The sequence below is a fragment of the Lynx rufus genome, unplaced genomic scaffold (genome assembly GCF_022079265.1).
Source record: "Lynx rufus isolate CCGP_SWC_20201006 ecotype Redwood Valley unplaced genomic scaffold, mLynRuf1.p SCAF_16, whole genome shotgun sequence".
Lineage (NCBI taxonomy): Eukaryota > Metazoa > Chordata > Mammalia > Carnivora > Felidae > Lynx > Lynx rufus.
Genome location: NW_025814830.1, coordinates 10,481,439 through 10,505,391, shown reverse-complemented (window position 1 = coordinate 10,505,391; position 23,953 = coordinate 10,481,439). Strand labels below are relative to the sequence as shown.

Genomic DNA, 23,953 nt, shown 5'->3' with positions numbered 1-23,953 from the left:
GAAGCAGCGCCGCCTACTGCCGAGAAAACCCCAGCACAGATGCCGCCCGAAATGGTGCCACCACGCGCTACTGCGCACGCGCACCGCTCCAAACCCCGGTCCCGAGAGCGCGCTGTGCAAGCCTTGGGGGCGGAGCTCAGGACGAAATCTTCCCTTCCCTCCCTCCTTGCGGCCTATCCAGCCCGCTCTAGCGAAGTCTTAAACTACGTTTCCCAGAATCCACTGAGGTCCTAGTCTTCCGGTAGCGTCAGCGGAAGCGGTGACTAGATCTGGCTGGGCCGCACAGAGGCCGGCTTGGTCACTATGGAGGAGATAGGCATCTTGGTAGAGAAAGCTCAGGTCTGGTGGGGGCTGGCTCGCGGGGAGAGGGTGAGGCCGACCTGAGTGGGGTGCTGAGTGACTTCGGGAATTCCGGCCCGGGTCAGGGTGATTTGGGATCCTTCGGTGGAGAGCTCTGTGCTGCCCCGAGGCCTGGCTCGGTGACTTAATGATGTTAGGGGGCCAGTAAGGCGCAGAAAGCGCGGCTACAGGAATGAGTGACGTTAGAGGTTCCCTGGCACGGAATGATTTCGAGGACTAGCTAGGAGTGCTTAGTGACCGATGGCCTAGCGAAGCTGGGGCTGTGTCGGGGTGTGAGTGATAGATGGGACACGGCCGTGGGCCGAATGATGTCTGAAGTTGAGCTGGGAGCTAACCGATGTTCGGAGGCTAAGTAAAATCTGTGGTTTGGGGCCTTCCTAGGGAACTGGATGATAAAAGAATGTTTGAAAGCATGGTGACATTAACAACCTATATTGAGCTAGCCATGTGACCCTAGGAACCTGTTGAGGGGGGTTGAAGAACATTGGGAGCTGGTAAGGAGTGGTTGTGACATTTAGGCTCTAGTTGGGAGTCTGGTGACATTGGGGGTATGTTACAAGTGGCACGTGTTAATAAAATATGTTTTTGGAGGGCTAGTTGACATAAGAGCCCTGTTAGGGGCTAGGTGACATTAGGAGCCTTTTTAGGGGGCTGAGAGGTTTGCAGGGTCTATTTAGAGGGGCTGAATGATGTCAGGAGCCGGTTAGGGGCTGAGTGGTTCATGGTGAAGTGGGGAGGATGCTCTGTATTCTTTCTTCCTCCAACTTGAGTTTTCTCCTTTGTTCTAGGATGAGATCCCAGCACTGTCTGTGTCTCGGCCCCAGACTGGCCTTTCCTTCCTGGGGCCGGAGCCTGAGGACCTGGAGGACCTGTACAGCCGCTACAAGGTACATTCAATCCCAAGCCGGACCCTGCACAGGGTCCCAGCATCCCATACTCTTCCTCCACCCCACAACCTTCCACTACCACCTCACTTAGCAGGGCATGGAGCCAACCCTCCACCTTTCCCCTCTCCACTCACAGAAGCTGCAGCAAGAGTTGGAGTTCCTGGAGGTGCAGGAGGAATACATCAAGGATGAGCAGAAGAACCTGAAGAAGGAATTCCTCCATGCCCAGGAGGAGGTGAAGCGAATCCAAAGCATCCCACTGGTCATTGGGCAGTTTCTGGAGGCTGTGGATCAGAATACAGCCATTGTGGGCTCCACCACAGGTGCGTGGGTGGGTGGGCAGGGGGCCTCTCATTCACTCATCTGTTCATTCAACGTCTGTCAACTGTTTCCTGCCACGGACCAGGAATTGTGCTAGGGTCTTAGAAGAGCAAACGAGGCAAGAGAGTGTAATGGTGTTTTTCAGACTCTGATATGAAGGTAGACATATGTCTTACATTCTTTCTCTACACGTACGTATGCATATATTTTGTGTGTGTATGTACATACGTGTACAGTTGACTTTTGAACAACACAGGTTTGAACTGGATGGGTCTCCTAATACGTGGAGTTTTTGGGTAAATACAGTGTAGTACTATAAATGTATTTTCTTTTCCTAATGATTTGCTTAATATTTTTTTTGCTAGTTTACTTTATTGTAAGAATACAGTATATAATATGTAAAACATACCAAACACGTGTTAATTGACTGCTTATGGTATTGGTAAGGCTTCTGGTCAACAGTGGGCTATTAGTAGTTAGCTTGTGGGGAGTCAAAAGTTATACATGGATTTTTCAGATGCACGGGGAGTCAGTGCCCTTAACCCCTGCGTGGTTCAAGAGTCAACTGTTATACATATATACACTACATATATATACTACATATACATTGAATATACTTATGTATATATACTATATATATATTATCTATGCGTATGTAATACATATATTACAGATATACTGGAAATTTCGTCAAATGCTGTTTACCCTTACTATGTGCAGTATACTCTGATGTTTTCCATTCTGTTCTAGCCTGCTTTTGTTTCAAACTATGTTCTGGATATGACCCTCTCAGTTGATTTCATGACCGTTACTGGGTTGGGACCTGCCATTTGAAACCATGGGTGAAGTGGGAAGTGATTGGGCTCTGGTAGGACTCGGTATACAGTATCTGCTGTTATTAACATGGGCTTAGGCCCTGCCCTCATGATGGTTATTGTCTCTGTGTGTTACCCATCTTTTTCTGTTTCTGGCCTCTGCTCCTTTGGACTGAGCCATGTTCTCGTAACGGTGGGGAGAAGTGGCTGACTGGGCCTGGAATTGAACTGATGGGCTGGAGGTGAGGTGGTGAAGGGAGGGAGTCACCCAGGATGAGGCTTGTGTGTTTGACCTGTAGGACTTGGGGGACTGTAGGGCTATTCCTGAGATGTCAACATGGGCAGAGGAGTAGGTTTGGAGGGAGACTGTGCAGGCAGTCTAGGATGTTGCAGGGAGGGGTCCAGGAGGCTGCTAGACAGACAGGTCTGAAGGTCAGGAGAGAGACTGACACTGGACAGGGGTGTGCATCAGCACTGTAGAAGGAGAATGTGGATGGGAGAGAGGAACCCGAGGCTGGGCGAGCCGGGAGGTCTGGTGCAGAAACCTACAAGGGTGAATCAGGCAGGGTCCAAGGGGAGGAGAGGAGATGGTTGGAGACATTCTGGAGGCTGAATGGAAGATCATAGTGACTGATGGACAATGGAGAGAAGGGGAGAAAGATCTAGGATGAGGTTTGGGACTCTGGCCGGGGACCAAGGACTGTAGGCCTCCCTGAGACAGAGACCCAGGAAGAGCAGCACAATTTGGGAGAAGATCCTGAGAACACATTGGGACACAGTGAGTGACAGACACCCTAGGGTCATGCAGGGGGAGGCATTCCAGGAGGCCACTGGTCACCTCGGGCTGAAGCATGAGAGGGAGTCAGGGCTATAGAACGACAGGGAAGTTGTCATTGTGAACGTGGGGATGGACCGGAGGAGGCCAGTGGCCAGGAGGCCCAGGCAGGGTCTGAGTGAGAGATACCGGTGGCCTGGAGTGTACGACCGTGAGGGGTGGGGAGACGGTTTTAAGGTTCTGGCACTTCTCATTTTCCCCTCTTCTTCCTGTCTCCCAAAGGCTCCAACTACTACGTGCGCATCCTGAGCACCATTGATCGGGAGCTGCTCAAGCCTAACGCCTCGGTGGCCCTGCACAAGCACAGCAATGCCCTGGTGGACGTGCTGCCTCCTGAGGCTGACAGCAGCATCATGATGCTCACCTCAGGTGTGGGGGAGGGGAGCCCAGGGCTGGGGGCGGGTCCTAAGGGACGCTGGGAGCCAGGCTGAGAGCCCCAGCTCTGCTCTCCCACCAGACCAGAAGCCAGATGTGATGTATGCAGACATCGGGGGCATGGACATCCAGAAGCAGGAGGTGCGGGAGGCTGTGGAGCTCCCACTTACACACTTCGAGCTGTATAAGCAGGTGCGGAGCTGGGAGGGGCAGGGAAGGGAGAGGCCCCACTGTATTGAGCTGGTGATGGGAGTCCCTGGCTCGTCCTTCTTCGCCTCTGTGTTTCAGATCGGCATCGACCCTCCCCGAGGCGTCCTCATGTATGGCCCACCTGGCTGCGGGAAGACCATGCTGGCGAAGGCTGTGGCTCATCACACGACAGGTGAGCCTCTCAGCGCTTCTCCAGAGCCTTGACCTTCTGGGCTCTTCTGACCTTGCTCCCTGCTTTCTCATCTAACCCAGGAAGTGGCATGGTGATTAAGAACAGGGGCTGTGGGGTCAAAGCCCCTGTGTGCCTCTTACTGGCTGTGCCGTCCTGGGAGGTGACTTTATATATCCTCATACCTCAGTTTCCTTATCTGTAGAAGATTCTTCACAGTGTTACTGAGAAATGAATGAAATAATGCAGTGTTTTTCCTACAGTGGGTTGTGACCCATGAGTAATCGTGACTTCAGATTCATGGGTGTAACCAGCATTTCAAAAAATGAAACAAAACATCAGAGTCCATCCCACATAGTAAGAGGTCAGATTTGTGAAACTTGTAGTACACACACACACACACACACACACACACACGTGCTTGTGGTTGTTTATATACGTATTTCTTTTTTTTTTTTTTCAATGTTTATTTTGAAGAGAGAGCATGTGAGCAAGCAGGGGAGGAGCAGAGAGAGGGAGACAGGGGATCTGAAGCAGGCTCTGTGCTGATAGCATGGAGTCCGATGCGGGGCTTGAACTCAAACTGAGATCGTGGTCTGAGCCGAATTTGGATGCTTAACGTACTGAGCCACCCAGGCGCCCCCCACCCCCCATGTATTTTTTATTGTAGGTTCCAGACAAAAACGTCCTAAAGTCACTATATTACTGTTTGTAAAGCCTAAAGATAGGGCTCGGCACATCTTAAAATCTTACCATGTGTGAACCAGAGGCTGGTAGAAGGCCGTAGTTAAGCAGTGTTTTCTGGGCCAGGCTGACTGGGTTTGCAATCTGGCTCCCCTACAACTGCTTATGTAAGGTAGTTTATGTAACTGCTCAGTAAGTTAGCCTCTCTGTGACTCCCATTTCGTATTTGTCTGGGTTATTCAGAAGACTGAATCAATATAAAGCTTCTAGAACCATACCTGGCACGTAGAGAGTGGACAGTAAATGATAGCTATTGTCACGATCACTCCTTTGCTTAGCAGTTCATTGGACCTCTGCTCTCCCGGGCCTGGAGCATGGATACAGTGATGAATCAGACATGTCCCGTGTGTTGGAGAATCTCCCAGTATGGCTGAGGAAAAAGAAAAAGAAACACTTAGAACTCAGTCATTTGGTTAACGTTTATTGAGCGCCTGGTGCGTGCCACGCTGTGTTCTAGGTGCAGGAGATGTGGCAGCGAATGGAACAAAGCCTCCTTTCTTCATGGAGGTGATGCCTTAGTTGAGGGAAGTACTTGAACAGATACACAAGTGAATAGATTATATATCCCATGGTGCTGAATGCGTGCTGAGATTAAGCAGGACAAGGGGAGAGAGAGTAACAGGCTGCAGCTTTTTATGCCAGAGCTGGGGCTTGGTCAGGGAAGACTTTCTACGAGGTGACCTTTACACAAAGACCCGGAAGACCTGAGGGAGCGAATCACAGGAAGGTCCAGGGGAGGAACTGTATCAGGCTGAGGGACTATCTGGTGAGGCAGGAATAACAGGGAGGCCCCTGCAGCTGAAGCGAGTGAGGGAGGGGGCTCACAGTCGGAGGTGAGGTAGAATGGGAACAGTCTGCGGAGTAGCAAATACCCCGGAGAAGCAGGGAAGGTAGTGGGATTGCCCTAATGGGAGGGCGCGCCGGCCCTTGCTGCCCAGGCCTCTTAGGTAAGGGTTCCCAGAGGAAGCGAGGTGTAAGTGATTTGGCAGGCACACCGTTGGGAGAGGGCATCCAAGCACAGGGAATGGTATGTGCAAAGGCCTGGGACAGGAAAGCACTTTTTAGCATCATGACTAGACCATGACCAAACTCCAGGAGGGCACGGGCCTTAGATATTTGTGTGTTTCTGCATTTCCAGTGCCTGCCCAGTAACTGAACTGTGGTAGTTGCTCAGCGAATGTTTGTAGGAGGGCTGTGCTTGGCAGGTCTAGGAGGTGAGGCTGAGGAGATCAGAAAGGGTGTGAATATAGTTTTAGCACTACTCTCAGAGAGTTTACATGTACTGAGAGCGGGGTGGTTTTAAACAGGGTTTGATAGGAATATATGCACGCTACATCTATAATTAAAAAAAATTTTTTGGGGGGGCGCCTGGGTGGCTCAGTTGGTTGAGCAACCGACTTCGGCTCAGGTCATGATCTCACGGTTTGTGAGTTCGAGCCCCGCATCAGGCTCTGTGCTGACAGCTCAGAGCCTGGAGCCTGCTTCGGATTCTGTGTCTCCCTCTCCCCCACTCATGCTGTCTGTCTCTGTCTCAGAAATAAACATTAAAAATAATTAAAAAAAAATTTTTTTAATGTTTGTTTATTTCTGAGAGAGAAGAGATACAGAACATGAGCAGGGGAGGGGCAGAGAGAGAGGGAGACACAGAATCCAAAGCAGCCTCCAGGCTCTGAGCTGTCAGCACAGAAACTGATACAGGCTCGAACTCACAAACCGTGAGATCATGATCTGAGCCAAAGTCGGAAGCTTAACCAGCTGAGCCACTCAGGTGCCCCTAGCCAGTTTTTAAGTGTATAATTCAGTGGCATTGAGAGCATTCACTGTTGTGCAGCCTCCACCAGTATCCATTTCCAGAACTTGTTCATCATCCCGAACGGAAACTCTATACCCATGAATTAATAACACCCTGTTTCTCCACACCCCCTTGCCCCTCGAGCCCCTGGTAACCTTTGTTCTTAGTGACTATGAATTTGGCTCTCGTAGGTTATCTCATGTAAGTAGATGGATCCTACATTTGTCTTCTTAAGACTTGCTTTTTCACTTAGCGTGTTGTCTTCAGGGCTCATCATGTTGGAGCAGGTATCAAAATATCATTCATTTTTAAGGCCAAATAATATTCCATTGTACGTATATAGTGTGTTTTATTTATCTGGCCATTTATTGAGGGACATTTCTTGAGATGTTTTACATTTTGTTGTACGAAGTCTTTTGAAACCTAAGACTTTTGAGTATGTCACGGTTACAGCGTGTCTCATTTTGGACCAGGCACATTTCAGTTCCCCAACAGCCGTGCGTGGCCAGCATTAGAGAAGTGGTGTGACCAGAACCGCCACTTGCACGACTCCTGGTTTATGACGTAAAACACCAGGCCTGCGTCACAGACTGCGGGTCTCCCTCCTGTGTGGTGGGCGGAAGGAGGGTTCTGAAGGTTGCTCCAGGCAACACAAAGCCACATGCAGTTATTAACAAATAAGTTAAACTCTAAGAAGTCAAAAAAGGAGAGGCCCAGAACAAACCCGTCTTTAGCCACGTTGCCGCTTGATTATACCAGAATACGTGCCCAAGGTCCCTGGTTCTTTCATGATATTCAAAAGTGGGTCTTTTCCCATTCCATATGGAACTCCAAATGGAACTCTGAGCTCTTGGGGAGGCAGTACGATGCCTTAATGTATGGACAACCTGTCTTTATTCTCTGATTTTTCCAACACTCTGGAAATCCAGATTTTTTTCTATCTTGGATTCTGTGAATGTCTCTTGCTCTCCCCTATATGGCATATTGAAGCACAGATGCATTATTATTATTTAGAATGTCCTGATTTTTAAATGTTGGGCCAGAAAATGACACATCTGTGGTAGGATTCATGATACGGGCTGCTAGGTTGCTATGGGGTGCAAGCAGGTGGCTGGTCCTCCCAGTGGGATCTGAGACCCAGTCCCTGGGGCACGAGAGAGTAACCTGGCCACTTGGAGTGAATGTTCACAGGAACGGCTGTCTGCAGGGAATTCTCGGTTTCAGTAAGCGGCATGGGCCCTGTGGGAGGCCCTTCCTCATCTAACCCTCATCTTCCTGCCATCAGCTGCATTTATCCGGGTCGTGGGCTCCGAGTTTGTACAGAAATACCTGGGCGAGGGCCCCCGCATGGTCCGGGACGTGTTCCGCCTGGCCAAGGAGAACGCACCTGCCATCATCTTCATAGATGAGATTGACGCCATTGCCACCAAGAGATTTGATGCCCAGACGGGGGGTGAGTGATGCCTAATCAGGGCCTGGGATCTTGGGCAGCCTTTTACGGGGTGCCCTGGACTGACCAAGTGGCACACTCTCCAGCTGACAGGGAGGTTCAGAGAATCCTGCTGGAGCTGCTGAATCAAATGGACGGATTTGACCAGAACGTTAACGTCAAGGTTCGGGGTTCAGGATGGGCAAGGGGAGGTGTGGTGTGGGAATCCGGGAAGAGTGGTGGCTGGCATGTAAGGGGGCAGGTATCATGACAGGAAAGAGGGTGTAGTGGGGACAGAGGTCTCAGCTGGCCTGTCCCCAATGCCAGGTGATCATGGCCACGAACAGAGCAGACACTCTGGATCCTGCCCTGCTGCGGCCAGGACGCCTTGATCGTAAAATTGAATTTCCACTCCCTGACCGCCGCCAGAAGAGATTGATTTTCTCCACTATCACCAGCAAGATGAATCTCTCTGAGGAGGTTGACTTGGAAGACTGTATCCTGCTCTAGAAGTGAGGGGATGGTCCCGGCTGGGTTGGGGACCAGATCTTCATCTCCACCTCTGCCTTCTTGTACAGGTTGGGAGGCCAAGGTCCAGGGAAGGGGGTGGTGACAAAGCTCAAGGGTGACTTCTGGCTCCAGGCATTCACCCCCTCGTGCAGGGAATGGTTGCCTTAACTCGCCTGTTGCAGATGTGGCCCGACCAGATAAGATTTCAGGAGCCGATATCAACTCCATCTGTCAGGAGGTGAGTGAGGGTTTCTCCCTGGATCCGGGCATGGAGTATGTGGGGACCCTTCCTCTTTGAGAATATTCTGCTGCAGTCCTTATGTACCTCAGTGCCTCCCCGGGGCTTGGGGCCCTGCCTCTTCTTCCACCATCACTAGGGTTGGGGAGTAGATTTCTAACTCTCATCCCTCAACAGAGTGGAATGTTGGCTGTCCGTGAGAACCGCTACATTGTTCTGGCTAAGGACTTCGAGAAAGCATACAAGACAGTCATCAAGAAGGATGAACAGGAGCATGAGTTTTATAAGTGACCCCTCCCCCGCCCCACCACAGGGGCCGGAGACTTCTCTCACCTCTCCAGCCTCTGTCCTAAAACCTAGTGTTCCTTTTTCTTTACCTGGGATTGGTTTACTCAGTAAATATACAAGATTGAATCTGTTTAATTTCTTCCTAAAAGTTTAACTCTTTCGGAGAAAACTGGGCCTGGAATAGGATGTTCTGTCCCCTCCTGCTCTCCTGACAGATGAGTGGGTGAGGTACATGTCCTGGGTTACAGTTTGGGAGAGAAGCAACGAATTCAAACCAAATGACTATAGAAATTTGGGGAAAGGGGAGGGGCACCTGGGTGGCTCAGTCAGTTAAGCGTCCAACTTCAGCTCAGGTCATGATCTCACAATTCATAGGTTCGAGCCCCACATCTGGCTCTGCTGACAGTTGGAGCCTGCTTCAGATTCTGCATTTCCCTCTCTCTCTCGCTGCCCCTCCCCCACTCACACTGGGTCTCTCTCAAAAATAAACAAACATTGAGGCACCTGGGTGGCTCAGTTGCTTGAGCATCCGACTTCAGCTCAGGTCATGATCTCACAGTTCGTGGGTTCAAGCCCTACATCAGGCTCTGTGCTGACAGCTCAGAGCCTGAAGCCTGATTTGGATTCTGTGTCTCCCTCTCTCTGGCCCTCCTTTGCTTGTGCTTTCTCAAAAATAAATCAACATTAAAACTTTTTAAATAAAAAATAAACATTTAAAAATATTGGGGGAAAGGGATAGAAACTGAACCTTAGACCACAGCCCTTGGCCACAAAATAAAGCCTCTGCACACCTGCCCACCTGCATTTCCTAGAGTAGGTAGATCATTTGAGTTTTGATGATTCCTGCCTTCCTCACACTCGGAGTATCAAGAACAGGGAAACAGCCCTGCAGAGTCCCCAAGAGCAGGGATGACGGTTGATGGGAGGAGGTTGGATGGCTGGGTTTTGTGAGTATCTCTGGCCCTACTCCATACGGTCTTACTGGAGCACAAATGTGTTTGGTTGGACCAATTCCGTCTCTTGAGGTCTCTCTTTCAACACCTCTCCCTCTGGACAGCCCTCTCTGGTGCCCCAAGCTGGGAGGGAACCCTTCTGCACTCCACTGGCACCAGGCCCGTGCTCTGCTTGATCACAGTTCAAGTCCCAGAGCCTACACATGGTAGACGTTCACTTAGTATTTCTTGAACAAATACATGATGTCAGTATCCATTTGGAAGTGAGATAGGAAGATGGAAAAGTGATAGTCACAGGTCCTTGAAGAGACGGAGGGTGATTCCTCTGTAGATGACCACTGCAGGTTGAGTAGGGAAGTTAACTTCTCCTCCCCAGGACCTCACTAAAATAAGAGGTGATAAGAGAGTAGGATGTACATTCACAAGATCAGGAGGAGAGAGGATCTGGCAGCAACACAGTTTCGGAAAGAGGCAGATAGCTGCTCGTTAACGTAGCAGATGTGAAGCGGAGCCCAGAAACAGATCCCCGCTTCAGAAGTCAGGTGCCACGTTCTGAAGGTGAGGGCTGGAAACAGGGACTACCTGAAAGGCTATAGAAATCCAAACCCATATACCAAGTGCACCTAGACCCTGGAGCTGTAAATGAACGAGCTGTTTTTCCAGGCCCCGTGACCCTCCTGCAGCCTGGCTGGAGGTTTATTCCAGGAAAGGCTGGACTGCGGGTCCCCAGACTGGCAGGCCTGGAGCTCGGATGAGAGGGGGGCTGCTGTGTGGAAGACAGGATTCAGGGAGAGCCCCGGGCAGGCAGCTGAAGGATTTCTGCTGAGGAAACCGGGCAGCATGGGAGAAAAGAGAGAATGGGTTAAGACACCATAAGTTCTCATCTTTCATGCTCGGTAGCAGCTAATACCTAAAACTAATGATTTTACAAAAGCATAGAATTTAGAAATATGGAAGTAAATTTCAAAAGACAAGAGGATGGGAAGTGGCTGACTCCTGGAAGTAGGGAAATACGGGGTGAGGGTGCCATGGGCACGCTTTGTACACACTTTATACGATATTTAACCTTTTAAATTAGGTACTTAAAAACCGACGGGGGGGCCTGGGTGGCTCAGTCAGTTGAGCGTCCAACTTTGGCTCAGGTCATGATCTCCCGGCTCAAGAGTTTGAGCCCTGCATCAGGCTCTCTCTTGTCAGCACAGAGCCTGATTTGCATCCTCTGCCTTCCTCTCTCTCTGCCTCTCCCCCGCTGGCACACCTGCACACTCTCAAAAAAAAATTAAAACACTGAAATTTAAAAAAACCAAGGGGAAAAAAATGGGGATTGTACAAGGCAGGAGATAACTTGGAAGCAAGAAGGTAAGGGAGGGAAATCGCAGAAGTGATAGAATGCACCCAAAACATCAGTGATAAAGGGCAAAGAAATTGGAAACAACAAAGCCAAGTGCCCCAGAAATGACAGCAAAGAAAATAACGGGGCAGGGCCGGGGGGGTGCGGTGGAGGGGATACTGCCACAATCTGAACGGAGTACCCTTCTTGGGAGTCACAATTGCGGGTTCCTGCTTCCATCCCATCGGGTGGTGGTGCGACTCAAAGCATCTGCCTTAAGTTCTGTCACTCGTGGTCCTCATCAGTTAAATGGGCATAACACCCAAGACCGAGGGACGGTGAGAGGAGCATGTGAAATCATGCACATCATGTGGACAGCGTAAAGCGCTAGCAGGGCGAGACAGAAAACCCAAAGCCTTCATGGAAGCTTCTCCTCTTGCCAGATAGTCTCTCCCTGAGTCCACGTGACAGACTGTGCCCTCAACAGGCCTGCAGTCTGGCGGTTTGTCTTATTTTGCTGCTGTTGAGAACTGTTCGCTCAACACCCCAACACTGGCATTCTGGCAGGAGTGACCGAGGTTTCAGGGATGACGCAGATTCAGTCCCTGTGGTCAAAGACCTGGCAGTGCAGAAGGGAGGCCCATTAGGTAAATCCCAAAGTTATATATATATTTTAACCTTTACTCAGTTTTCGAGAGACAGAGAGAGGCAGAGCATGAGTGGGGAGGGGCAGAGAGAGAGGGAGACACAGAATCCGAAGCAGCCTCCAGGCTCTGAGTGCTCAGCACAGAGCCCGATGTGGGGCTCGAACTCACGAACCGCGAGATCCTGACCTGAGCTGAAGTCAGACGCCCAACTGACTGAGCCACCCAGGCGCCCCCTACCCCCAGGTTATATTTTAATAAAGGGGTCTACTTTTTCTGCTTTGAGGAAGTTGGCATTTCCTTGTGGCTTTTGAAAAATTAGGAATCTGGAAGATGATCAGGATAGGTTTGCTAATGTTCTCATTTTTACATTTCCCTGACCGCCCATCCAACTTCAAGTTCCTGGAGTATCTTTGAGAAGATGTGGAGATCCCAGAAAGTGAAGACCATGTTTCTTCTTCATCCATATGATGCTTTTACAGGGCCTTTCTCCATTTCCTTTAGGTGAAATGACCCCAAATGACTAGTGAAGAGTGACCTTGGTTACCCCCATTCCTCGAGGGTCCGAGGCCTGCCGACCACAGTTCTGCATTTCAAAATTACTTTCTGCATTTTGAAAGGGAGCATAAGCCAAGACCACTGAGAGTAAAAGCCGCCACAATAATGCCATGATTAACTGCATTTACTGCCTGTGCTGTCCAGCCAGAGACCCCTAGGAACACACCTGTAGTCGAAAAATCTGGGTTTAGCACTCGTTATGAGGGAGAACACACACCATGGGGAGCTGTGCGGCGTCTTAGAAAGAGGGTGACAGGGGGCACCTGGGTGGCGCAGTTGGTTAAGTGTCCGACTTCAGCCAGGTCACGATCTTGCGGTCCGTGAGTTCGAGCCCCGCGTCAGGCTCTGGGCTGATGGCTCAGAGCCTGGAGCCTGTTTCTGATTCTGTGTCTCCCTCTCTCTCTGCCCCTCCCCCCGTTCATGCTCTGTCTCTCTCTGTCTCAAAAATAAATAAACGTTAAAAAAAAAAATTTAAAAAAAAAAAAAAAAAAAGAAAGAGGGTGACAGAAAAGACACACCTTGGGGAGGGCTTCAGGAAGCAGGGCTTCACTCTGGATTTGAGGCTATCAGGATACAAGAGGAATTTTATTAGGATGGGACATTAGCTGCAGTGAAGGCAGACCAGGGTGAGGGCTGAAGCTGTACTGGGTGAGAAGTAGCGGCCACTCCCATTAGCTGGGAGAGGGGGTATTTGGTCTGTTTTGTGACCTGGTTTGTCTGTGCTTAGACAAAATGATGAAGTGGCCTTGCTCCATCTCTCGTTATGGTCTCAGAGTGACCTTGATGTTGGTGTTCTAGGAGATTGCTTATGTGCAACAGGAGAATAATGTGGCCTAACTGTGAGCGCCGGGACAGCTTTATGCCACCGATGCCTACCTGTAATTGTCAGACGGTTCCTGGACACCAGCAGCTGCTTTTTCCATGCTCAGTTACATGCTACTGGGTCAAGAGGGGAAAAGGCTGGTTTGCTGACCAGCCTGGGTGTTCTTCCATCTTAGAGTGGAGTTTTTTGTTTTTTATTTTTTAAGCAGAGGGGGAGGGGGAGGGGGAGGGGTTGTGGCAGAGGGAGAGAGAGAATTTTAAGCAGGATTGTGCTCACTGTGGAGCCCAACACGGGGCTCGATCCCATGACCCTGCCATCATGACCTGAGCTGAAATCAAGAGTCAGATGCTTGAGCCACCTAGGCACCCTAGAGTGTTTAAAGCAAGTGTTTTCCTGCACATATATCTTTTCTCTGTTCCACTTTGCAAAGACTGGGAGAAGAAAAAAATGTCACTACATGTAAATAGTTTTGTTTGTTTTTAATTGTAAAAAAATAACATAGGAGCGCCTGGGTGGCTCAGTGGGTTGAGTGTCCAACTTCACTTCAGATCATGATCTACAGTTCATGGGTTTGAGCCCCACATCGGGCTCTGTGCTGACAGCTCAGAGCCTGGTGCCTGCTTCGGATTCTGTGTCTTCCTCTCTCTCTGCCCCTCCCCTGCTCATGCTCTGTCTCTGTTTCTCAAGAATATACATTTTTTAAAAGTTAAGGGGCGCCTGGGTGGCGCAGTCGGTTAGGCGTCCGACTTCAGCCAGGTCACGATCTCGCGGTCCGTGAGTTCGAGCCCCGCGTCAGGCTCTGGGCTGATGGCTCAGAGCCTGGAGCCTGTTCCGATTCTGTGTCTCCCTCTCTCTCTGCCCCTCCCCCGTTCATGCTCTGTCTCTCTCTGTCCCAAAAATAAATAAAAACGTTAAAAAAATTTTTTTTTAAAAAGTTAAAAAAAAACACAAAAAGTACCCACAATATAAACAATATAAATACAGAACGTAACAACTTCTAAATAGAACACGTGTGTAAACATTGTCCAGATTCGGGGCGGGGGGGTGGTGTTTCCACTGAAAAAGAAATTCCCACACCCACAGGCGGTGATGGCGGATTCTGTGTGCGCGTCCCCTGCAGTTACTGCAAAGGCGCATGCGCTCTGGCTGAATACAGCAACACTTTGGACACCTGTCCATCATTTCCAACCTGTCTACAGGTAACGAAGATTCCTTGGTAACGTTTCCTTTGGGTGCTCCCCAGGGTTAGTAAACATATCTCAGATGAGATGACCAGGCAGTTACTGCTAAGGAGTTACACATGGCTCTCGATTGTCACAGAGTACCAATGCAGCAGCGTGACACATGTCACCACAGTGTGCACAAACCAGAAGCCACGTGCTGATGGCATGGATCACAGCGTGGCCAACCCAGATTACTGGCTGCCACAGAGCAAGAGGAGGAGGATGAAGAAGCCAGAAGGTGGTGCTCAACATCCTGATGGACCGCATCATTTTTCTGAGTCACGCTCACAAATCATCCCTAAACATTACTTGGATATTTTGCCTTATCTTTAGGATCTTAAGGTGTATATACTGTCTAATGTGATAGGACAGGAGGCCCAAGCAGAGTCGCTCGGCATGCCAACTCCTACTCGAGCAGTGACATATCAGGCCAGGCAGACGCTGGGACTCAGAGCGCTTGCAAGGAACAGCAGAGTGGAACAGCCCCAGAAGTGAGCCTGGCCACCAGAGCCTGCTTCTATGTTTTCTACCTACCCATATAGAAAACTGTTAAGTTCATACTATTACGTCTAGTTAACCTAACGTCACAAGGTCCCTTCTCATTTTCTCCCTTTCTATACCTGTTACTCCCTGCTGTGACGGGGAGAGAAACTCGGCTCCAGTGCCTCTTAATGTGTTTACTCGCTTGACAGGCCCCCTGTGTGTAACAAACTCCCATCACTGCTCCAGCCCCCTCCCTCCTGCAGATGCTTTCCTCACCCAACTTGGATTGGGTTCTGACACTCAGCATCTCCTACCTGGCCTGCACGAGTGTGCCTAACTCTCCTGTTTGGGCCCTGACACCCAAAGCCAGGCAGTACTCGTATCCAGATGCCCTCTTCACCCTGCTTGGGCTTTGAAATCTCATACCCATAGTCCTCCTGTGTGGACCCCGCCTTACCCTGATCAGGTTGACACCCCATGCTGGTCCATTCCACCAACTAGTAAGTTCTGTCACCCTGCACCAGGCCACCCCCTGTGTGAACACCCTCCTCACCCTGCTCGGGCTATAGATATAAGGTTGTGAAAATAACCTTAAAAATCTAAAGAAAGTAGGGGTACCAGGGTAGCTCAGTCAGTTAAGCATCCGACTTCGGCTCAGATCATGATCTTGTAGTTTGTGAGTTCAAGACCCACGTCAGGCTGTGTGCTGACAGCCCAGAGCCTGGAGCCTGCTTCAGATTCTGTGTCTCCCTCTCTCTCTGCCCCTCCCCCGCTCGTGATCTGCCTTTCTTTCAAAAACAAATAAACATTTTAAAAAATCTTTAAAAAAAGTATAATCTTGAAGAGCTACTTTATTTGATAAACTGTGCCATAATAATTATCCTTAGCTGGTTTATCAAATAAAACCTTAAAAGGTATAAACACCTAGCAGGTATCAAATAGAGAGGCTCACTGGCACTTTCCTCAGAGGTATAAGAAACTTCTGGTTAGGTAGAACAACCTTTTCTAAATAGGAGTTGGAGTGTCTCTGTGACCTATGTTCCACTAGCACAATTTCTATTCTGCAGAAACAAACATACACATCACATATATGTACAGATGCAAAGAAAAGTTTTGCTAAAATATACCTCCCCAAAATATGATGCTGGGGCTATTTTAATTTTCTTCTTTGTAATTCCCTCATGCATATAACTGATTAACTGCAAAAAGTGAGTATTAATTCCACAATCTTAAGTATATAATAGATCTATATCCAATTAAAAAGAATTTTTAAGTCTTAGAAGCAAACAGGTTTGACATATGTGGGAATAGAAATCAGTGGGACCGTTATAAAGAGCCTACCAGTTCTTGAACATTCTTCTTCAATATGAGATCTTTATATTGCCAAGATTCTTCTTTAAGTGGACATAAATCAGGTGAAAAGCATCTGCAGACTAAATAATAAAATTTGGTCAAAGCTGACAAAGCAGCGTTTGATTCTCTCTCTACTTCTCCACTGAGTAACCAACAGAAATATCGCTTTGGATATAATCCTTGTAAAATGTCTCAATCCCAAATATTAGTAAGTGAAATTTATATGAAATTTAAAATTGGAGTATTACTGTTCATCACTGAATATTACTTCACTCATATGTACTTTTTGTTGTCTTATGACAAATATTTGTCAATATAAATCTCAATCCATTGATTCCTTGGGGAAATCCCTGCCTCTTATGACACAGATTTCCACGCTAAGCCCTCCAATTACATTCCTGCTCCCAAAAGCCTTAAAAAAGCAGATGACCATGTCATTTCTCACTCACGCCAGTCAAACCGCTTCTGATACTGCCTTATTTTTTTTTTAACACTTTTTTATTTTTGAGACAGAGAGAGACAGAGCATGAACGGGGGAGGGTCAGAAAGAGAGGGAGACACAGAATCCAAAACAGGTTCCAGGCTCTGAGCTGTCAGCACAGATCCCGATGCGGGGCTTGAACTCACGGACCGCGAGATCACGACTTGAGCTGAAGTCAGACGCTTAACCGACTGAGCCACCCAGGCGCCCCTTGCTTTACTTTTTAAACTGAGGTTTTGGAGATGGAAGATGATTCCATCTAAACGTTACTCTCAGTAAAACAAAGCTTTAACTAGGCCGAGGAATGGGCATTTCTTACTATTACAAAAAGTGAATGCTGAGGAATGATACGAAAGATGAGGAGAGGGGTATCTGGCGGAGGGACAGTGAGGAGAGGGACTCATAGGCATAGCCCGTCGTTCACTGGGAAGGCGGGCCTAGGATGAGCCGTTGGGCAATTTGGGAAAAGAAAAGCAAACGTTACTAAAAACAAAAGCGTGTTTGTTTATAAACAAAGAGGAAACAAACTCACCTGAGCTGGACTTTCGGATGTACAACCATTTTTCCTCCTTCTTTTGGAGAATGGCAGGGCTGGGGAAGAAGGAAACCTTGAGACGCCAGGCCTTTGTTAGAATCGTGCAGCTTAAGAAAATCCCCCTGCAGGGCCACATCTGCCCTGACGTCACCCACACAACCAGATGTGAGAGGGCGGCTGCAGGTATGGGAACGCTGTGGTTCGAGAAAATGTAGCAGCACCCACAGCGCCTCCAAGTAGGGGCTCTCCCATCATTTCTTACACGGAGTTCGTCCCAGGCACACTTCTAGCTCTAAAAGTCCCACCCCAAGACCAGTCCTCTGCCTTCCTGCTCGGAACCTTCATCCCAGGGCTCAGTGTTTGTCCTCTTGGGGAAACGTGCCCACAGTGCTCTGTGCAGACACTCGGGGCTGCGGGGCAAGCAGCAGGGACGGGGGGCAGTAACACACACCACACAGCCGGCGTTGCCGCGCACGCGCACGCGCGCGCGCACACACACACACACACACACACACACACACACACACACACACATTGCCGGTCACAATGGGTTTCACAGCCCCCTCCTCCGGTCCTCACGCGCGCACGGGTGTGAGGCTCTGGACTCCTCACTGGGCGCCACCATGGGCTCCTCACTGGGCGGCAGCTCCACGCCACGAGTCTGCCCCCCAGCCTCACCTAGAGCCGACTCCTTCCCGGACTGCCACCAACTCACCGCGGGGCCGGAACCACCGACGGCGCACCATCCCTGTCCCGGGAGCCTCCGCGACCACCGCCCCGGGGCTTCGGGACACACCTTCCCGCGGCCAGCGCGCCGGGCTCTGAATGCGCAGGCGCAAGCGCAGAACCCGCGGCCGCAGCCAAGGTCTCGCGACCCGGCGGTAAAGCCACGCGTGCTCGCGCCTAGGTCTCGGCGCTCGGGGAGCCTCGCTGCTCGCCCTGGCGCTGGGTCCCCCCAGAACGGCCGAAGGCACGACCCTGCGGCCGAGCGGGTGTGAGTGGGAACGAACTCCACCAGGCGGAATTTCGGCTGTCTCTTCCTGTGAGACAGTCCTGACGGGATTATCTGAGTGTATTTTATTATTTATTTTTTTAATGTTTATTTATTTTTGAAAGTGACAGAGCACGCTCGAGAGAGCACGAGCGGGGGAGGGGCAGAGAGAGAGGGACAGAGGATACAGAGTTTGCTCCGCAATGACAGCAGCAAACCCCATGCGGGGCCAGAACCCATGAACTGTGAGATCATGACGAGCTAAAATCAAGAGTCGGTTGTTTGGGGCGCCTGGGTGGCTCAGTCGGTTAAGCGGCCGACTTCAGCTCAGGTCATGATTTCGCGGTCCGTGAGTTCGAGCCCCACGTCGGGCTCTGTGCTGACAGCTCAGAGCCTGGAGGCTGTTTCAGATTCTGTGTCTCCCTCTCTCTGACCCTCTCCCGTTCATGCTCTGTCTCTCTCTCTCTGTCTCAAAAATAAATAAACGTTAAAAAAATTAAAAAAAAATAGAGTCGGTTGCTTAACCAACTGAGCCACCCAGACGCCCCAAAAGATTAATGCATTAAAAAAAAAAAAACCCACACAATTATTAGCGTAAAAGCTAGCATAGGAATAAGTACCTGACATTAAGCTTTTGCCCACTGAGGCATCCATTTCAAAAGACATCCATTCTAAATAATAGAAATATTGCCAGCTTTTTGACACAAGTACTAGCAAAACAACCAGAGAAGGGACTGGGCCATCTTCATTCATGAAGCGCCTAGTTCCAGAAAGCCCTGGGGAACCTAGATAATTGACCATTTCGGTAACCTTGCTTCTCCCTTCCAGTACCTTAATTCCCACCCAAGGGTTTAAATTAGCCAATAAGGAGGGGCGCCTGGGGGCTGTTGGTTAGGTGTCCGACTTCAGCTCAGCGCATGATCTCGCAGTTCCTGGGTTCGAGCCCGGCGTCGAGCTCTGTGCTGACAGCTCAGAGCCTGGAGCCTGCTTTGGATTCTGTGTCTCCCTCTCTCTCTGCCCTCCCCCGCTCAACACACACACATTCTCTCTCTCTCTCTCAAAAATAAATGACCGTTGAACAAATTTAAAAAAAAAATAAATTAGCCAATAAGGAGTACATCTGTGAAACTCTAGACACCCTCCCCTCCCCTCCGTTCCTAATAAAGGCAGAGCCCCAGGTCTACACTCTCTCTCCCTATAGGTACAACCTCACTGTGCGGCTTCCAGGTATGCCATGCACTACCATCTGGGATCTGTGAGTAATAACACCTGTTCTTCAACAAAGTTCTCTGATGGTCGTTGCTGAGGTATATTCTGCAATCATAAGAACCACAAGGGATGGTCCAGCCACAGCATTGGCCCCAGTAGGGGAAATGTCTGGGAGGGCTTGCTACAAGGACTATGGGCTTGGGCAAGTGTCTCAGGCATTCTCGGCCACAGCATCACTATCAATAGGCTGGGAATAACAGGACATCTAATGTTACTGTAACTTTGGTTTGTTACTCCAAGTCTTTTCTACATTAAGAAACTTTCCACATTACACAGTGTATAAAGACATAATTATGTGACATCAACAACCCAAAGAGGCAGATACAGAGCTGTAAAGGGGCAGAATTTTTATACATTATTGAAATTAAACTGGTATAGATTAAAACTAGGATGTTAAATATAATCCCCATGGTAACTACAAAGACACTATACACAAAAGAAAATAAGAATTTAAACATTTCACTACCCCCCCCAAAGTCAACTAAACACAAAAGAGTAATGTAGGAAGTGAGGGGGAAAATTCATAAAGCATATATAAAACAAATAGCACAATGATAGAAGTCTCTTCTTATCAGTAATTACTTTAAATGTAAATGGGTTAAACTCTTCCAACCAAAAGACAGCGATTGGCAGAATGGATAAAGAACACATGATCCAACTACATGAGCTCAAAATTCACAAACAGGTTGAAAGTATGGGAAAATAATATTCCATGCAAAAAGTACCAAAAGAGAGTAAGTGTGACTATACTAATATCAGACAAAATAGACTTTAAATCAAAAGACCTGGAAGAGCCAAAGCAATCCTGACACAGAAGAATAAAGCTAGAGATATAACATTTCCTGATTTCAAACTGTATTACAAAGATATAGTAACCAAAACAGTAAGGTGTCAGTATAAAACCAGACCCACAGATCAATGGGACAGAATTGAGAGCCCAGAAACAAACCCATACATTCATAGTCAATTAATACCTGACAACAAAGCCAAGAATACTCAATAAATAAAAGGCAGTCTCTTCAATAAAGGCTGCGGGGGAAATTGGATATTCACATGCCAAAGAATGAAAGTAGACCCCTTTCTTATATCACTCACAATTAACTCAAAATGGATTAACGAATTAAATATTAACACCTGAAACCATAAAGCTCCGAGAAGAAAACACTGGCAAAAAGCTCTGGCAATGATTTTTTCCATATGACATATAAAGTTCAAGTAACAAAAGCAAAAATAAATTAAGGGGGACTACATCAAACTAAAAAGCTTTTGCACAGAAAAATAAACGAGATTAAAAAAATGAAAAGGCAACTTATGGAGGAAGAATAAATTTGCAAACCACATATGGAACTCATGCAACTCAATAAAAAAAAAAAAAAATCCCCCAATAATCAAATTTAAAGATGGTCCAAGAACCTGAAGACATTTTCCCAAAGATGTTCAAATGGTCAACAGATACATGAAAAAGGTGCTCGGTATCACTAATCATCAGGGAAATGCAAATCAAAACCACAATGAGATATTACCTCACCCCTATTATAATGACTATAATAAAAAAGGCAAGAAGGGGCGCCTGGGTGGCGCAGTCGGTTAAGCGTCCGACTTCAGCCAGGTCATGATCTCGCGGTCCGTGAGTTCGAGCCCCGCGTCAGGCTCTAGGCTGATGGCTCAGAGCCTGGAGCCTGCTTCCGATTCTGTGTCTCCCTCTCTCTCTGCCCCTCCCCCGTTCATGCTCTGTCTCTCTCTGTCCCAAAAATAAATAAACGTTGAAAAAAAAATTAAAAAAAAAAAAGGCAAGAGATAACAAGGGATGGTAAGGATGCAGAAGAAAGGAATCTTCATTCACAACTGGTGGAAGTGTAAACTGGTACACCCAATCTGACAAACAGTAAGGTTCTTTTTTGTTGTTGTTTATTTTATTTTTGAGAGAGAGAGAGAGAGAGAGAGCGAGAGATCGAGTGCAAGCAGGGGAGGAACAGAGAGGGAAATGCAGAAGTCAAAGCAGGCTCCAGGCTCTGAGCTGACTGGACTCTGAGCGGGACTCCAACGCATGAACTGTGAGATCATGACCTGAGCTGAAATCGGACGCTTAACCAACTGAGCCACCCAGGAGTCCCAAGGAGACTCTTTAAAAAATTAAAAATAGAACTACTACACAATCCAGCAATTCCACTTCTGGGTATGCATCAAAAAAAAAAAAAAATTAAATAACTATCTTGAAGAGGTATCAGCACTCTCATGTGCATTACAACATTTACGATAGCCAAGAAGTGGAAATGATCTATGCATCCATCATTGGATGGAGGGATAAAGAAAACGTGGTATTTCATATTGGAATATTATATATCATATGGAATATTATTCAGCCATAAAAAATAAGGGAATCCTGCCATTTTTAACACATACAAACTTTGAGGGTATTATGCTAACTGAAGTAGGTCAAATAAAGATAAATACTGTATGATCTCACTCACACGTAGAATTCAAAAACACCTGGAACTCAGATACAGAGAACAGATCGGTGGCTTGCCAGTGGCAGGGGTGGGGTTGGGGGATGGGCAAAGGTGGTGAAAGGGTACAAATTTCCACTTAAAAGATAAATAAGTTCTAGCGATGTAATGTATAGCATTGTGACTAGTTAATAACACTGTATCATATACCTCAAAGTTGCTAAGGGAGTAGATCTTAAAAGTTTTCATCACACACAAAAAGGTAACTATTGTGAGGTGACAGATGTGTTACCTTATGGTAATCATTTAGCAATATCTACATATATGGAATCACTATTTTGTACACCTTAACCTACTCAGTGTTATATGTCAATTATAACCCAAGGCTGGAAAAAATTTAAAAGTAAAAAATGAATCAACAATAGCTAAAGTATGGAAAGAGCCCAAATGTCCATCGGTGGATGAATGGATAAAGAAAATGTGGTATATATATACAATGGAGTACTACTCAACAATCAAAAAGAATGAAATCTTGCCATTTGCAACTACATGGATGGAACTGGTGGGTATTATGCTAAGTGAAATTAGTCAGTCAGAGAAAGACAAAAATCATATGATTTCACTCATATGAGGACTTTAAGACACAAAACAGATGAACATAAGGGAATGGAAACAAAAATAATGTAAAAACAGGGACAGGGACAAAACAGAAGAGACTCATAAATATGGAGAACAAACTGAGGGTTGCTGGAGGGGTTCTGGGAGGGGGGATGGGCTAAATGGCTAAGAGGCATTAAGGAATCTACTCCTGAAATCCTTGTTTCACTCTATGCTAACTAATTTGGATGTAGATTTTAAAAAATAAAAAATAAAATTAAAAAAAAAAGTAAAAAATGAAATCTGTTCCCCAACTGTTAATTCCCATTTTTAGTGTTGCTTCCTTGTATTGGCTTAAGGTTCATTCTGTTTTATAGCTTCTTGAGTTGCAGGCTCAATTCCCCCCCCCCCCAAAGTTTATCAATTTCTCATGTACCAGATGCAATAAAGGTGCTGGGGATAAAGTGCTGAACAACAACAAAATAAGGTTCTGTTCAAAATAACCTTGTATACACTGAAGAGTATTAATTTTGTACAGAGTATAGCTTCAGGCACATTCTACAAGTTCAATCATGTTTGCATTTTAATGCAATTCATTCCTGAACAGTCTATTTTCATTTTTTATTTTCTATTTGATTTAGGATTTAAATACATGAGTATAAATTTCCAAAGAGGTGACAGTCTCTCCAAAGATCTTTACAATGGAGATCTGGTACCATCTTACCCAAATGATCAAATTTAGTTTTACTAACAAAGTAATGACCTGTCCTTACATGTTTTCTGACATGTTGCAATACGACATACAGACATAACCTACCAAGTATTCTCCCCTCAAAACATTTAATCTGAACCTAATGCAGCCTCTAGACCAAATTTCCTTTGTACAGAAAATACAAAAGACAGAACAAAGCTAAATGACATATAGAAACAGAAAATCTAAACACATGGCAATTTTCCTGGACTTCTCATGAAGTCAACATTCTAAAAATTTTTTTAAAAAATTAAGGAGAAAGTTTCTAGACCAGTGACTCTCTGTAGCACATACCAAAATCCCCTGCAGAACTAGTAAAGATACAGAGGCTCAGTGGGCCTGGACCTCTGTATTTTTACTAGGAGTCACAGATGATTTTGGTACTCCAGAAAATTTGAGTTACTATCCTAGACTAAAAAAGACTAAAGAGAGCTTAAAACCAAATATAATACATAATCTGGAATGCATGCTATTCAGAAGATGAACTCCTAAAAAAGGCATTTTAGAGGCCAATGAAGATAGGTAATATGGAATTATGGATA

At 47.3% G+C, this 23,953-nt stretch overlaps 1 protein-coding gene across 1 annotated transcript; it reads left to right on the top strand.

Annotated features, from left to right (window-relative positions):
• Positions 1 to 251: 251 nt before the first annotated feature.
• Positions 252 to 9,108, top strand: PSMC4 (proteasome 26S subunit, ATPase 4). The gene is made up of 11 exons (XM_047078050.1): positions 252 to 339; positions 1,149 to 1,247; positions 1,384 to 1,570; positions 3,441 to 3,587; positions 3,676 to 3,785; positions 3,882 to 3,975; positions 7,794 to 7,961; positions 8,045 to 8,121; positions 8,265 to 8,433; positions 8,630 to 8,685; positions 8,863 to 9,108. The coding sequence occupies exons 1-11, from the start codon at positions 304 to 306 to the stop codon at positions 8,974 to 8,976; spliced, it is 1,257 nt and encodes a 418-aa protein (XP_046934006.1). The 5' UTR covers positions 252 to 303; the 3' UTR covers positions 8,977 to 9,108.
• Positions 9,109 to 23,953: the final 14,845 nt, after the last annotated feature.